Source organism: Labrus mixtus, chromosome 15 (genome assembly GCF_963584025.1).
Source record: "Labrus mixtus chromosome 15, fLabMix1.1, whole genome shotgun sequence".
Classification (NCBI taxonomy): Eukaryota; Metazoa; Chordata; class Actinopteri; order Labriformes; family Labridae; genus Labrus; species Labrus mixtus.
Window position 1 is genome coordinate 18,321,920 of NC_083626.1, and position 17,373 is coordinate 18,339,292.

Genomic DNA, 17,373 nt, shown 5'->3' on the forward strand with positions numbered 1-17,373 from the left:
CTTCTCTGCTGTTTACATTACTTGCTGCTATTTATCATACCAAGTCACTTTAATTACTTGTCACTTTATCTTGTCATTCTCTGCAAATACTGTCTCAATTCTCAATTCCCCCCAGTTAACTTCATCATTCATTTTATACTGTATATACCCCCTGTTTTTATTTTTATTTTTATTTTTATTTATCTATTCTGTTTAATGTGTAGTTTTGAGCTTTCTTGTCTGTGCTGCTGTAACGCCCGAATTTCCCCTCTGGGGATCAATAAAGTACTATCCTATCCTATCCTACTTAACAAAATATATATATATATATATATAATTTCTTATTCCAACTAAAAATTATGATGCAAATGAAGCCATATAAAGATGCTTGTTCTATGTCGGGTTGTGAAATAACTTTGCTAAAACAGCTGTGGACTGATGTAGTAAGCTGTTGCATTGCCCCATCTATGTGTTATCTCAGTCCTCCATATGGCACTACGTGACTCTGTGCATTACTTCATGTTTGGATTTACATCACAGGCCAACACGTGGAGCACTAAGTTCACAAGACCACTCATTGATCAGAGTGTTTACAGTCCATCATAACATCTGGCAACATGACAAATGAAAATGCTGAAAATCTAGTAGGCCTACTTCTCTTCTGTTGTATAAAGTAGAACAAACACCATTTCTTTTCTTTTTTTTTTCTTCCGAGTGGAAAAGCTAGAAATATATATCTTGCTGTAGTTGGAAATGTTGCAGTATTGATTAAAGCAAAAACCAAGGGTTAATGGAAAGAGACTTTATGAATAAAAGATGATGTACATGAAGCATGTGTCTAATACTCAAACTTCACTGAAGAGATGAAAACGTCAGATCTTTGTAGAGCGATGAGAACGCTGTGATGTTCCCCAAACTAAAACATGAAAATAAGCCTATACCCTTCCATCATGTTTTCCATATTGAGTTAGACTGGTGTCAGTCTCTTCATCTGCAAAGGTTTAAAAGCCCTCTGAATACCATCTCAAACTGTTTATCGTGCTAGATTTCCTGCACTACTAGTGCATCTTTTACAACAATTGCACAAAATGTCGGTGCATGTACAAGTTATTAGGGCTGGGAATCTTTGGGTGTCTCACGATTGGATTTGATTTCGATTATTGGGTTAGCGATTCGATTCAGAATCTATTTTCCATTCAAAATTATTCTGGATTCATAGATCCATGGACTATTTTTGATTTAGTACATACTTCAGGATCTACTCCAGTCATCTGTGAGACTGGCTGAATTTCTTGCTGCTCAATTTGTCATTCTACTGAGTTAAAGAGCTAGCCTTAGCACTTAGCTGGGAGTGACTGATTTTTGGAAGTAATGACTCTATTTCAAGTCTCAGAATATAAGAATGTCGATTTTTACATAAATCCTTTTTTTCCCCACCCCTATAAGTTATATACAGCACATCATTACAGACTAACAGTATGTCAGCATCAGTTTAGACTCAGACTGTTGGAGTCTGCAATAAATCTCTACTTTACTACTTTAGTGTCGAGGCTTGCATTCAAAATGTTGGACCCTCCACAGGAGCACTCAAACAGAGAGAGGTATGATAGGAGAGGGTTTGAGAAAAGTAAAGTGGTAAAGTAAGGGGTGAACCAAAACTACTGAGCCCACCTCTCAGGAATGCCCTTCATCCTGCAGTCTGCTCTGATTCCCTCTGGCTGGGTTCAAGTAAAGGAGAGATATAAGGTAACAGAGGGTTATTTGTTCCCGAGATCAGATAGACACGCAGCCAAAACTACTCATGATCACACCACCACAGACCCCCGGCCCCTTTAGGTGCTCACCTGAAATGTAAAAAATGTGATGTCAGGAAGAATGTTGTAAAACAGCCTCTCAAACTCTGTTTTGATGGAACATATTACTTGATTATTCTTTTTTTTACATGTTTCATTTAGCAAGTCTCAGATGCTCGTTGATTGTCTTTATTTTAAACTAACAAAAAGTATTCTTATAACATTATTTAATGTAATGCACCTTTGCAACTTTATTACACAATGCTGTTGTCAGTGCTAAGCCAATTGCAATTCAGTCAGGAGACAAAACCACAATACAGAGACCTTTGATGTATACAGCTGATAGAATCAGATAAGAGCTTCACTACAGGTCAAAGTACGAGTACGTCCGCCTCTGTGTAATTTAACCTCAGAATTATGGACTTTGCAAACAACACAAGGACTATTATTATCTTTAAATAGACCACAACCCACTGGAGGAGAGAATAGAAAATGCTGAAGTCGCTTTGAGTGTATTTGCATTTAATGTGTACTTTGTGAGCAGGTGTTTATGTTACAGTTTGAATATGATAGAGGTTCTGTGAGGTTAATGGGAGTAAGTAAGTGTGCGTGTGTGGGTGGGGGTGGGGGTGGGGGTGGGGGGTTATTATGTCAACCTGTTGTGATTGAGACACAACAGAAATTGCATGTATACCTTTTGATGGCTGATTTAGCCCGCTCCTCAACACGGTCCATTACAGGGGATTGACCACAAAAAAAGTTGGAAGGAAATTGCTTCTCTCAGTCATAACTTAATCGAAACTGGAAACACACATATGATGCATTTATATGTAGATTCAGTGTAATTGACTTAAATGTCAAAGTCAGTGTCCATTAGGAGCAAATGTCAATAAATCTGCATAGACAAAAAGATTCTCCAAAATATAAATGTCATGTTTTCAAGTAATCGGCTGCATCAAAGCGTCATCAGTTTTCTTTTCATCAACAGGAAAAAAACTTACATTAGCTCATAAAAATGTTATTGGACCATAAATATAACCAAATACAGGCTAAAAAGATACGCTTTTTACACATTGAATCTATGGCATCATTATTCTTCCTACTATCACAAAAGCCACACAAAATCATGGGAGTTGGGCGTATTGGGTTGATTATCTGGAAGACTGGACCCAATGCCTCCCATAGCACCAAGCACCTGTAATTAAAACAAAAATACAAACACGTAGTAATCCAGCAGATTCAGGTATCATTCACAACCTGTTCTCCAAAACCACAACAAGACTAAAACTATATATATAAAAAAAGTAACTTAATATGAGGATTTTTTTCAATAAAATTTCAGCATAAATAAAAAACCTAAATGATGCTGTAAAAAAAAAAAAAAACAGAAAAGAGGATGTATGAACATCACCACTTTTTTCATTTGAGTCTTGTTCAGAGATTTGCAAATATTTCGAGAGTCACACACAGTAGCAGGACCAAAATATCTCTAATTCAAAAGCCGATTATGCTGTATGAGTGTCAAGAGAAGCGTCCTGCGTTCAGTGATGTATTCACTCTCTGTTCTCTTGAAAAAAAAAAACAGATTTACTGACTACGTTTTTAACAATCCCCTGAAAATAACACAGAGCGGGGAAAAAACACCTGAGACAAACTTCAAAAACCAGCAGGAATGCAGTATGAAAGTTAAGCTAACAGATATGACTAAGTACTGTAAATGTAACATTAACTTTACTTTCAGTCGGCCTTCATCTTATGTGCCAGAAATAGCTCTGGCTTGTAAGATATCATGATACATGTAAGTATTTAGTTCTCTTATCTTTTTTTTCCCTTTCTCTCATAACTCATTTACGCTGCTTAATAAAACCACATGAGTTGAATATTCTACCTCCTCCACAGGAATGCATATACTTCATTCAGGTGGTTTTCTTTCTGCATTCCTTAGTGGGAGAAACACACCTGTGGGGGGACAGCCTGCCTACCTGCACACACAAACACACACACTGATAGAGTTTCAAACCTAAAGTACTGAGGCGATCTGGCCTCCAGTAATCCGACCCACAACTCTTTTTGAAGAGTGAAGGGACCTGATCTGTCCCGACAGCCCATCATTTAGTCTGGCACAGCTCGGATACCCCATCTCAGCCATGTTCAGACAGACTGAGACACAATGGAGGTCCTGTGAGCTACTCAAGAAAATCCTTTCCCTTTAATTAGAGACTAAGAAAATCTGCTGACTTATGCAAGAAACTAATGACAAAGCTACAAAGATGGCTCAGGATCTCCTTTACGTTTACAGTCAGAGTGCTGCAACAGAGTTTCTATACAAGCTCAGAATAATTAGAAAACTGTTGATGGATATTAAAACTCTCCCCAGTGCAAGTCTGGCCCGATAATGTTTCGAACAAACGCACACACAGAGCAGCATTAGTGCTGAGCTCTGTTCCCAAGGGTCGAGACCTCGGCTGCAGAGGTCAGGCGTGCACACTGCAGATTCTAATGGACCTTCAGCGCAATAGTAAGGCAATGATGCTACACCGAAACTAAACCGCTGTTATGTAACACAGTTAATGATTTCCCCTGGGAGAAGGCAGTGCAAGGCTTGACAAATATTGTGTGATTGTGTGAGCAAGGGAGGGAATGTGTGGAACGAGACATCTGAGGTGAAACACAAAAGATTTGAGGTTTTTAGTAATGACAGTGATTCACTCAGGCTTCTCAGAACATCCAGGTCAGCCCAGGATGAAGGAAAACAAACACTACACACATTGCACTGGAGACTCTGAGGAGGAAAAGATTTTAAATTTGTACCATTGGCTGCACCGCTCGGCCTCTCAGACAGATGCAGACGCATCAGACCGTGGGCAATGGGTCAAGCTCATCTGACACGCAGCAAGCTCTTCCAGAAATAACTCCATCTGCCCATCAGTGAAGCCCGCTCTAACAAACAACACATCCCCCCCATTTATGACAAACAGCGTTACTTTAGAGAAAGAGGCAAAGCAGGAACTGTTAGTCAGTTGGGCAAAGTTGTTTAAAAGAAAGGGTTTGATAAGTCAAATATTTCAGGCATGTTAATAGAGCTTTTTCCAGTGTTTGCCCCAAAGTTGCTTTAAATGCACTGATCAAATAAAAAAACAAAAATGTGGACCTTTTTCTGGTATAAAGCATCATGAGACTATAATAAATAACACAATGGTGTAATGATTGTCACCGCAAAATGTCAGCAATGAGTGTTTCTTTTTACCAATATTTTTATCTATTTTTGTGTTCTGGTACTGATTGGCCAATTTCGCTTCTAGGTTCTATAATCAGTTTGGGGACGGGAAAAATTGTTACAAACATTTAAATTTTCCTTTCCTTGAGACAAAATATATTTTCTTAACATCATTTATAATTTTGTTGCTGATTTTTAATGTTTGGGTGCAATTTTGGTCTTTAAAAACACCTCAAGGTGCATTTTAGACAACTTTTTATTACTTTGATCGAACAGTTTTATTAAGAAAGCACAAAGAGTTAAAGGTTTCATTCATTATGATTTTCTTTTTTTTACTTCTAAGAACTGGGAAATTTCAAGGTGGGTAAAAAAAATGGGATGGGCTCATTCTTCAAGCAGAGAAAACCAGAAGCCCCATGAGGTGACAACAGCCTTCAGCACACCTCTCAAAAGTTTGGAAACATGTTCCATTTCTGATGGCAGAGTAGTAAACAGGCAGCAGCTGACAGGGTGTGCTGTTAGTGTTGGGAGTGCAGATGAAGATTTAGAGCTGCAGTAAGGGGTCTAATGTGTGACCCCGCAGGTCTGACCCGCAGTGTCTGTGGAGGGAAGGAAGGCTGTCAGGCCAGCTTCATGTCAAAGGAAAAACTCTTGGCTGCTGCAGAGAAGATGAGCAGCAGCACATAAACTGCCTTACTCCACACATTCATCACTGTATTGTTATGAGCTTGTTATATTGTGCCATATTGAGATGATTAAGTTACAACTTCCACTGGGATATCGCACCTCCACATGCACAAATTGCAGCCTGAGTGTCTCAGTTCATATTTCTCTTACCTTGACGCACAGTTTTCAACCTGACAGGACCTTGGCAGCACTTAATCACAGCTAAAATGTCATATAGAGGTAATCCAGACACAGCCAGACCCTCCACCTCCAGCACTAGCTCCCCCTTGCTGAGTTTGCCGTCCTGGTACAGCGCAGCATCCTCCCTAACTTGACCAATGTAAGCGAACTCTCCGTTCTCAGCCCCGCCGAGCAGCTCCACGTTCAGCTCCCCACAGGCGCCCGGGTTCAGTGCGCAGTCGTTCACTTTATTGATCCAGTGGTTCTTCTTCTGCAGGACTTTTGACATGGTGACTCAGGTCCGAAGGAAACCCTGTTATAACCGCGGAAAGGTGTACAAATCACCGGATAGTCGCAACAGACGGAAAAGTTCAGGGTGTTTGGGTGTCACTCCAAGTTGGAACATTTTCCCTCTTCTCCTGAGCCGAGGCATGCTGCTCCCTGTGCAAATAAATATCCAAATAGATTAAAATCCGTACTGTTGTGGCTTCTGTTGTTGTTTCCGCATCTCTGATTCCTCGCTGTTGGATCTAATCCGCTCCCTGATTGCCCGTTTTACACTAAAACCCTCCCCGCGTTAATCTTCGACTTCTGCCTCCTGCTATGACGATCATTACCTATTTTCTCAACTTTCAAAAAGAGGAAAACAGTTACCTATTCAGCTGTTCATACATCCGGCGGCTCCTTTAAGCAGGTAGCGCGACAAGTTCATTCTGTTTGCTCCTGCGCTCTGGATGGAGGAGGGAGAGTGGGGAGAGTGGAGCGCATGCGTCCAGCAGCTACTCCACGAGGGAAAGTCCCACTCGACCCCACACCTATCGGCCCGAAAGCCCCGCCCATCCCTCCGGCCCACACGCGTTTTCAGACGGATTAAAGCGATCTGTGCGTCTAATCCATAGTCTATTGTCTCATCCAGCTATAGAAGCTCCAGCCATCAATCGATTGATGAACGCTCCATATGGATCGATGGCAAGATGATGTTTCAAACCAGCACCTAACAAAGGGGCCCACAAACTAAACTGAGTAAAGTTTATAGCCTTAGTTGTCAGCAGTTTTTTTTTTTTTTAAAAGGTGATATCAGTCGGCCTATCCTATAGTTCAGATCAAATGTTGTGTTATTCCCTTCAGAGGCTCATGAGCAACTGCAGTTTATTAGGCTACTTGGTTTTGTTGTTTAGTCCTTTTGACAGCTTCACACATTATTTCCTGGTAATTATTGTTATTATTGAAGTAGTCTTAATGACATCATTTCACATCAGCTGTGAAATAAAGCCAAATGTGTTTATTTTGTAATGCTAAAGGGAAGATTTGTTAGTATCTGACAGGGACATCAACCGCAGCAAATCTCACAGTAAATCTGTGTGCTGTCTGCAGCTTGGACAGAGCGTGGAGGGATCAGGTGAGAAACACATGCTGGGAACAGAGGGAATAACAACCTCTCTGTGTTTTCTGCCTGTTCAGATGAAGTACAGAGGTTGGCACTCTCCCACAGGCTACGAGGGCAGTGTCCTGGATAGCAGAGCATGAAAGGCAGCTTTCCATCTCACTTCATCTCAATGTTGAGTGCTTGTTGTGTTTGCAGTGACTGAACTGTGTCACTTTTACCTCTGCTGCTTGTCTTCAAGAAAGGCTTTGTCGTAAGATGATATAATATGTCTGGCATTCTTTGTTTTATGGCTTGTGTATTTACTCGATTCCATGTTGACTTTTGTTAAACTAACATGAAACTCGATCAAGTAAAAAAGTCACATGGCATTCTCAGTGGGGAAAGTTACAGCTGCCTGGTGAGTCGTTTCTAACATTATCACATGAAACTAGACATTAAATTACAAAAGCTTTGTCTTTGAGTTCAGATGTGACTGGGGTAACAGTGTTGCATGGTTTACTGATCTAAATTTTGAGATAAAATGAAATTCCCACTATGATGTCTCAGAGTTTATTTGACGTAAGTAGTTTTTTTCTGAACTTTTGTCTGGCTTTTTCACAATAAAAAATATTGTTACACTTAAAGGAAGAATGTGCTGCCTTTTACACATAAATACAGCAAAGTCAAGTATATGTAAATGTCTCTCCCAGCCATGACTTTTACAATGAGTTAGAAGCATGAGTCATGCACCTGTACTGTTGTTGGCCGCCTTTACATCATGTTGACATGGACGGGACAGCCTAGTCAAGGACTAGAGGAAAGAAGAGTAACATACTCTTATGTGGATGTCACATAAGTCACGGTCATTCTGTGTCAATTTATGTGCAATAAATGAGGCTATGAGTTAACCAAAAAACAAATTAGTCTATATCAACTGTTCTGTTAGAAGTCCTTCACACCTACTCTGTGCTCAGTGTTGAGTAAATGTGAGTAGTTAGACTTCTGCTCATGTTGAGCACAGATATGTGATTCATTACTTACATATGTTCACCAAAAGAATCAGAGATAAATGTTTAAGTTTACCAAACCTGGCCATGTTTCTAGAAAATATGCTTTTTTGATTGCAAAAATAAAGTACATTTATTTTTTACAAAACATTTTATCCCAAGCACTTTAGCCCTTAAACATGTTCATACACCAACCCAGTAAAAATTCCTATATATCTGCAATTATTTAATTTAATTTCATCTTAATTTTAACTTAATTTTTTTCACAAATTAGGGTGAGATGTGATTCTTTTTTGTCATTATGTTAGTGTAACACTGTTTATTTTCTAAATATAAGCGAAGGTGGGGGGCATGAGAAAAACACAACATCTGTGTCTTGAATTTGGATGCATTTCAGCTAAACTGTCCTGTTATTTTTGAACTTATTAATCTTTATGTTTCAATGTTTATCATACTAGCTATCTTTATGTATTCTTTAACTTGTTCTATATGTTAAATAACTTTGGTTGTGTACTTTCCAATGCTAATATCTAACAGCAAACAAACAGAAACTTCAGGCTCCACTCTCTGTTGACTTTATTGACTTTAAACAAGATTTAGCAATTTGAACAAACTGTTTTCTTTTTACAAGAATAGAAAGTAAACAGTCATACATTATGTGTCACCCTCACCACAAATAAGAAAGGCCTGACTTTGAATGGTACACAAAGGTGAGCCTGAAGCAACAACATGGAGAAATAATGAATGCAAATCCAGTAGAGTTATGTAACAGAGTGTGTTTAGTTTTATGAGTGACATGAGATTGGCCGTCCACACTTCAGGAATGTCATGAGGCCACAATCATTGCCTAGTAGTTAAATATTAACCAGAAAGTCCTGCATAGTATCGATCTGTCATGCCAGTCAGAGAAAAAGAGAAATGCATAAAGGTATTCTCTCAATTACAGTTATTTATTTATTAGATTTCTGTGTAATTTAGTAATCTATGGAAAGGGTACAAGTGAAACAAAAATGATGGCAGAGAAGGTGAAACTTTGTTTTGTTAAGCCTGCAATAAAAAATGTTGACAGTTGGTAGTAGTTTTTAGATTAGACATTCAGTATTTATATACTGTAACAACATATTTCCTCATTGGTGTTGTTTGTCTGGCCAGTGCTACACTTTATTCAACTGGTAGCTAACTCTTAATGCCTAATGTTTGGTGCAAAATAGGTTACATTACATTTTTGGGGAGAATTTCCACTGAAAAAAAGTTGTGTTTCGCAGCGTAATATGACAAATACCATAATATCCAAGTCAACAAAGTAAGTAAAATGAAAGCTTTCAGATAAACATTTTGCTGAAACAAGCTATAAAGCTAAGTAAAGTCAAGAGGAGTTGGGGAATTAAATCATTTTTCATTTTGAAAAGATTAAGAGTATTGCTTTTTTTTAGTAATGCAAATTAAAGTCTAGTTGGTGTGTAGCTTTTAGACAGACTGATGCCTTTAGTTACCTTCATGTGCATGTGAGAGAGATTAGGGTAACACAATTGCACAGCTGTTAAGTGGACTTCAAAAAGAGTTATTTCTGTTCTACATGAGGAAAAAAAACTACCCACCATTCTGACTTTCTATTGCACACACTGTGTTCTTTTACTGCCTCTATTTCTAAGTCTTAAAGTAAACATACTGACACAAAGATGAAATCAGCAGCTATTTGTACTTCAGAGAAAATCATCTGAGAGACCCATTGTTTGTGTTGTGTGAAATCATGAGAAACCAACTCTTTTTTTTTTTACACCTGTGAAGGATCAGACGGCTGCAGGGTTTGTTAAATAATGCAGGAGTTAGCAGCTGAATCTTCATAATCCAGATGTCTCACAGGATAAAGAGTTCAAATCTCCTCTTTCACAGAAACCTATAATGAATGCTGCGAGTGGTTAGATTTTTAATGAGCATTGTTTTCACTTTAGGTGTGTATTTTGTTCATGTACTAACATTTGCTCTGGTAAATTGAACATTTGGAAATATTGCATGATAGAATACAGCGGTCAACAAGGGTAAACATGCTGCAAGATATCCATTTGGAGAATTGAGCTGCAAATTCAGAAAAGAGTATAATAATCCAAAAGCATAAAACAACAGACCTGGTGAGATTCCTTTTCTTTTTAAGTTACTTTATTTATTTATTTAAGATCCGGGTGACATAATTGCTAGGCCATCTGTGCCCCCGGCTTCCTTTTTGATGACTGAATTTGCTTCTTTTTTTTCTGAGGCAACTTTTTTCTGGCTTCATGGGTTTTTGCCTTTGCATGCGCTTGCAGTGCATTTGCTTTAATGTATTTGTTTAACTTTTTTTATTTGATTATCATTTCTGAATTTGCAGCTTGTAGTGAACTTCTTTTGGTTTGTTGCAGTTTGTTTGCACGACGTGAAAAAAACATATTCTCATAACAAAGTGCTCCTTATGATAATCACCTTTGTCATGTTTAAAAAGTCTGCCTGTTCTGAGAAGACCAGAGACAACGGGGGTTTGAACAAAAGATAGGATAGGATAGGATAGGATAGGATAATACTTTATTGATCCCCAGAGGGGAAATTCGGGTGTTACAGCAGCACAGACAAGAAAGCTCAAAAATACACATTAAACAGAATAGATAAGATAAATAAAAATAAAAAATAAAAATAAAAACAGGGGGTATATACAGTACAAAATGAATGATGAAGTTAACTGGGGGGAATTCAGAATTGAGACAGTATTTGCAGATAACGATAAGCACTGAAGTCAGATATGGAAACATGGACAGACTCAAAGACAGCTTCAGAACAACAACAGAATGAAAGAAACGGTTAAATCGCAGCAGATTCCTGCTCATGACAATGATTTTCACCACTCCTGAAAAACTAGGGCATCAGTGAGGCTGTGAGAGGAGGGATGAGGAAGACACATGATGACAGAGCGACATGAGTTGTCATGCAGTGGATGTTGTACGCTGGCCATCCTACCCCCCTCCCTTACGTAAGACCCATGCTTGGCTGCGGGCGTAGAAAACAAAGCCTGTCCCCATGCATTGAGCCTTCCCCTTCACTGAGTCTTAACCATGCAGCACACAACAGGAGCAGACAGTGAGCAATATTGAATTATTCAGGCGCAGAGAACATTGCAGCTTTGAAGAGAGCAGGGTTGTGTTGACTTTAGTCTGGAAATGAGAACAAAATAATTCAAAAAGCCAAAGTCATTCATGCACAACCACTATGTTTCTCTAGGTGCTGTTTGTTGTGAAAATGTTCATTATGAGGTTGAGTATGCAAGTCTAGACACATGTAAAGTTTACTGAAAGTTTACCTAAAAGAGTTTTATTGATTTGAAAAGGATAACACATCTTCCACTAAAGAAATAGTCCTTCAGACTCTACTGTCAGAACTGTTTCCATTCAATGGTAAACTCTAAGCTGTTTTACGCTGTTCTTATTCATATTTAAGCATTTCCACTTATGATGAAGTCAGACAAAATGAACATCATAGGGCGGATCACAGCAGCACCTGATTGAGGGTTTCTGCCTTGTGACTGCCAGTCTGTTGACATTTAACATTTACCGATCTAACAATCTCAGAACCCATCAGCCAATGTCTGATGAGGATATTATTGTCTTGGAGCAATGGCCAACTTTTCGTGGCTTCAGGTGTAGCCAGCGATTATCAATAGAGAACTTGCAATTAAGACTTCTGTCTCTGTGCATAATTGGTTTTAATAATAATAACTTATCATTTATTAATCCCGCAAGGGGAAATTCAGTTTTACACTCTGTCTAGTGAACATGCTACACAAACATAGGCCGAAATACACACACATTGCACAAACAGGATCCTATGGACACACATTAATGGAGAGGTCTCAGAGTGAGGGGGCTGCCCACAGCGAGCGCTCCAGAACAGTTTTTGGGGTTCGGTGCCTTGCTCAAGGGCACCTCAGCAGTGCCCGGGAAGTGGACTGACACCTCTCCAGCTACCAGACCAATTTCTGGACTTGGTCTGTGCCGGGACTTGAACCGGCGACCCTTCGATTCCCAACCCAAGTCCCTACAGACTGAGCTTCTGCCGCCCCATTTTCATTCCAAATAGCAACTGGAGAAGTGACTAAGATTACGATTAAGATTAAGATTTACTTTATTGATCACCGCAAGGGGAAATTCAGTTTTTACACTCTGTAAGTCATGCAACACACACATAGGATGAAATATACACACATGCACAAACAGGATCCTATGGACATGCACTAATGGAGAGATGTCAGAGTGACGGAGCCGCCCCCGGCAGGCGCTCCTGAGCTGGTGGTGGGTAGGGGGTTTGGTGCCTTGCTCAAGGGCACCTCGGCAGTGCTCAGGAAGCGATCTGGCACCTCTCCAGGTACCAGAATAACTTTCATATTTGGTCCGCACCGGGACTTGAACCGGCGACCCTCCCAAGTCCCTACAGACTGAGCTTCTGCCGCCCCATTTTCATTCCAAATAGCAACTGGAGAAATTACAATAGTTATTTTGGAAAACATTTAAAATCAGATTTTTTTAGCATGCATGTGTGTGTTTGTAGACATTAATCAGACCGGCATTTGCCACTCATATGCGGCATATGCCGCGGCACTTGAGTGGACCAGACCGGCGTATTCCACTCATATGTCACAGCATATGCCACTGATATGCGACATATGCCACGGCACATGAGTGGACAAGACCGGCAACTAAATCGTTAAAATTAGTTTCTCATATTTTTCCTTTGCTCTGTACAGACCCTACTACTGCTCATGTTAGACCACTGGTGAACAATACAACTCAGACTACAAACATAAACCAAAGCACAATGTATTATATTTAGTGTTCACTTCATGTGCCTCCTTCACATACCTCCCAGTTTAGTCATTTTACCTTACCTAGCCTACAGCTTTTTGTGCCTTTAATCTTAACCCCCTTCTCTCCTGTTTGAGTGTCTTTTCCTTATTTTCAAACTGTAAAACGAGTGAAGTCCAAATTAACAGACTTCTGTCAGCAGAATGATGTGATTACATGTAGTCTTCTAGAGTCTTTGATCGGAGCTGCATCAATAGGACTGGTTGGTTCATAGCAATGGTCTGCTAAACAAACAGGTGTGAAGCTGCTGTAACTGACCAATCTGTATTGGATGCTGTAATATAATGCTTTAAAGAGGACATATTATACCTATTTTACACCTTTTCAAACAGTCCCCTGTGGTCAAAATATAACATGAATCAAGTACCAGAGGAGGTTTGTGATCCTGTATATACCAGCTCTCTCAGAGCGTTCCATTTTGGTGTGTGTGTCTCTTTATATGCAATGAGTCCCCCTTGAGTTTTCCTGGTAGACATCACTCCTTTGTAGCAAGACTTAAAATGGCAGACCTGCGCAAAAGTTTTGTTCTAGGCTGGGGATGGAGTCCATGGGTGGAGATATCAGGGGAGGGGAGGGTATTTGTTTTACCAGAATCCAGCTTGTGACATCACAAACTGAGAAAATTTGAAACGGAGCACTTTTCTCAGTGTTGTAAGACTTATGCAGACTACAAACAAAGGACTGGATGGATTAATTTCATATTTTGTGGGTCAGTACACTCAGGTTACCCAAATATGGGTTCAAAAACACTGTAAAAGTGGATTTTTCATAATATGTCCCTAATAATACATTTTACCGTTTCAAATAATCTTATTTATTTGTTACAGCTACCTCAAATAAACAAACCAAGTAGTGTTATATAATTGTTTTTTATATTCTTTTGTTTTCCATTAGTGAACAATTGTCATGGTTTATTCTTGTTTAGTTAGTTTATTCCTTGTTTTGTTGCTTAGTAGTCATTTCCTGTCTTATTTTGGGGTTTTTATATCCTAGCGTTGCTTGTTTCCCTAGTGTGTATTTTTATTCTATGTTTTCCAAGTTTAGTTCATTATGTTTTCCTGTTTTATTTTGTCATAACACCCTCCTTGTGTTCCTGTTTTCCGTGTGTTTATTTACTGTAATATACAGAAGTTAAGTGTTTGCTGATTTGTTTTGTAGTTCTTGACCCTGTGTATCATGTCTAGTCTTACTTCCTCCCTTGCGTGTTTCTATCCCTTTTTGATTGCCTTCATAAGTTTCACCTGTGTCTTGTCTGTCACACCTATGTATGATTATTATGTCTATAGTCTTCCTTCCCTTTTGTGTAAGTTCATTTCAGATTTTCGCAGTGTTCCTGTGGGTATTTTACTGATTAGGAGCCCTCAAGAACTGCCGTCAATGTTGTGCTTTGCCTCTGTGCAATGCCTGTCAGCACCTGTGTGTCCGATCGGACTCAAAGCTGATCGTTTGCTCTTACTGCCCTCGTTCCCTTTTTTCTAGATCCTTGCTTGTGTTGTACTTACTCTCTGATGTACGTTGCTTTGGATAAAAGCGTCTGCTAAGTGAATTGTAGAATTCCTTGTGGCTCTTGGTTTTTTTGGTTTTGAACTGGAAGAGTAAGCCTTTGTTTTGTTCACTTTAGCCTTTTGTTAAAATAAATCTTTTAGTTTGAATCTGCACTTGAGTCTCCTTTTTATTTTTGACTCTCATGACAACAATAGCTTTAAACATTGCTTTTAATTAAGGGCAGGGGAGTCTCCAGCTTTCTGGGCACAATGAAGAGATATCACATTGGCCCAATCCACCACAGCCTCAGTCAACCCTGAGATACCACTATAACCAAACTCAGACGTGCAGCTTGTCATCAGGCAAGGTAGGCAAATGCTTGGGGCCCCAGGCCAGTAAAGACCCCTGAGGGATGACAAACTTTAAAGCAAAGTAGTGGGTCAATATGTCCAAAGTTTGCAATGACAGCAATAGAACAGTAAATGATTGAATGTTGTTTGTCTAGCCCTAAATATAGGGGAGAGACACTTGAATAACAAAACTTTCACTAAGATTATATTATGTCGTTTGTTCTTTGAGATTTTTATTCTTCATATTTATATTTTGAAATTATAAGTTTTGTTTTTACGTTCTTTATATTTATATTCTGAAAATAATACTAATGTGGCAATTTGATTGATGTCAGATTATTTATAACATAACTTTAATAAATGCTGGTTAGAGCATCTCTAGCATCTGTGAATTCCTGCCTCAGACCTCAACAGACTCCAGAATCGCCCCTCCACACCTCCATTACAACTAAAAGATTTAAAATAAGGTTGTAGAAAATGTCTTCATTTATTTAGGATACAGCCTCGGTTTTTTTTAATCATTGATAGAATCGAAAAGAACTCAAACTTTTCTTAAAGGGGGGTAAGAGAAGAGTGAGTCCGTTAAAATTTGCACGCAAACTCCATCTAATATACACTAAAACATTGGGGGTTGGCAACATTGGAATTTGTGCATTAGAAATTTGCCAAATTCCAACCTTAAATTTTTTTTGTACTACTCAAATAGTGTGACAGACTTTATCTGCAATCTTTGTTAATTAGGGCCCGAGCACCGACCTCGGAGGAAACTGGACCATATTGAAACTGGAACAGACCAGTATATTCTGCGGCATGTGCCACTCATGTGTCGCAGCATATGCCACTCAAATGTGGCATATACTGCGGCACATGAGTGGATCAGACCGGCATTTGCCACAGCATGTGTCACTCATGTGTCACTCATATGTGGCATATGAGTGGCACATGAGTGGACCAGACCGGCATATGCCACTCATATGAGTGGACCAGACTGGTATATGCCACTCACATGAGTGGACCAAACCGGCATATGCCACTCATATGCAGCATATGCGGCGGCACATGAGTGGACTCATATGCCACTCGTGTCGGTCTGACCTTGACACTTGGTAAAATTATAATGTTGTTATATAAACATTCGAAATTTATGTTGCAATGTCAGTTTTGCACCCTCCATTAATATTGAAACGTCACTAAAATTATAACTAAATATAAACTGTACTTTAACCATCCTTAAACAGATTTTTGTCAAAACCAAACAGGAAGTCCGCCATAAGTTTTTTTTTCAAGATTTCAAAATAATGACCCCAATTTTGTGTTTCACATGCTACCTATTTGAAAGTACTTCTCTGTGGCCCCGTTCATCCGATCATCGTCAACTCAGTGTCAGTGTTTTCTAGACATGTTGAAGTTCTAAAGGGAGCACAGAGGGAATGGGATGGGTTTGACAGAAACCTGAGTGAATGCTACTTTCAAAATTGTGCTAGTTTTCAAAAATTACCAACCCTGCCTTTAATTTCCACACTTTAATTATTTCCACAATAAATACCGGCAGGTGATAAAGATGTGCTTATTAACAAGAAGGCCGAATGTGTTAAGCCACCGCTCTCACTAGGCTCTGTGCATCTTGCAGCTCAGTCATCCTTATTAAAACTCAAAATCGTACTTGATGATAAATGCACAATATTGCATGTGTGCTTAAATAAAAGTGCAGGTCTAAATTATTATGATGACAGAGAGATGCTTCTTTTAAGAGCTGCAACACACTTTATTGTAGGGATCTTATGGTCTGACTACTTTTTAAAAAACCTGAATGTAAATAATTTTGATTAAATTATAGCACATCACAGAGGTTTAAATTAAAATGTAAAAACTCTGCTGGAGTTCAAAAAATTCTTACCTTAGGAGATCCCCTGCCACCCGTCCTGTCTGACAGGAGTAGTCTCCAGCCGTGCAATGCATGTGTGAACAGCCAGGTCAGGAGAACATCCACAGCACATATTTTCAGGAGTGCATATGTGAAAACGCCTAAAGACGCCACTGCAGCAGCACACTTTGTAGCTGTGCCGGCCCGAACTGCTCTGCATTTCTGTGGTCCTAATCGCATTGCCTGTTTGAACTTGCCAGTGATACGACTTTTACACGAATCAATCTGCAGAGCCCACTACTTAGCCACAACCCTCTGCTGCTGCGCTCCCAGCGGTCACCGACATTCACAGGGGTGCAAGGGCCCTTCATCATCACTTGCGGTTTTATGTAACATAAGAAATTACCCAATATAGGTTGTATCGTGGACTTATCTTATTTCTTTATTCAAAAACGTTTTTTTTTTACAAAAGCAAAAAAAGTAACTTAATCAAAATAAACAAGTCAAAAAATCAAAAATAACATAACTCTACTGAAAATTTGTGCTAACTGAACAGGATATGAACTAAACTTACAGCCCTGAC

General features: G+C 39.3%; 1 protein-coding gene across 13 annotated transcripts in view; it reads right to left on the bottom strand.

The window, feature by feature from the left end:
- The window catches only part of LOC132989402 (membrane-associated guanylate kinase, WW and PDZ domain-containing protein 1-like), an 88,006-nt gene extending 81,427 nt beyond the window's left edge, over window positions 1-6,579 (bottom strand). For 10 of the 13 annotated variants that reach the window (XM_061057023.1, XM_061057018.1, XM_061057022.1 and 7 more), the window contains exon 1: window positions 5,827-6,574. In XM_061057023.1, the coding sequence (XP_060913006.1) occupies window positions 5,827-6,124 (298 nt within the window). In that variant the 5' untranslated portion in view covers window positions 6,125-6,574. Of the gene's footprint in view, window positions 1-5,826 lie in introns of all 13 variants that reach the window. The other 3 variants (XM_061057024.1, XM_061057026.1, XM_061057027.1) reach the window with 3 other exon arrangements.
- Window positions 6,580-17,373: the final 10,794 nt, after the last annotated feature.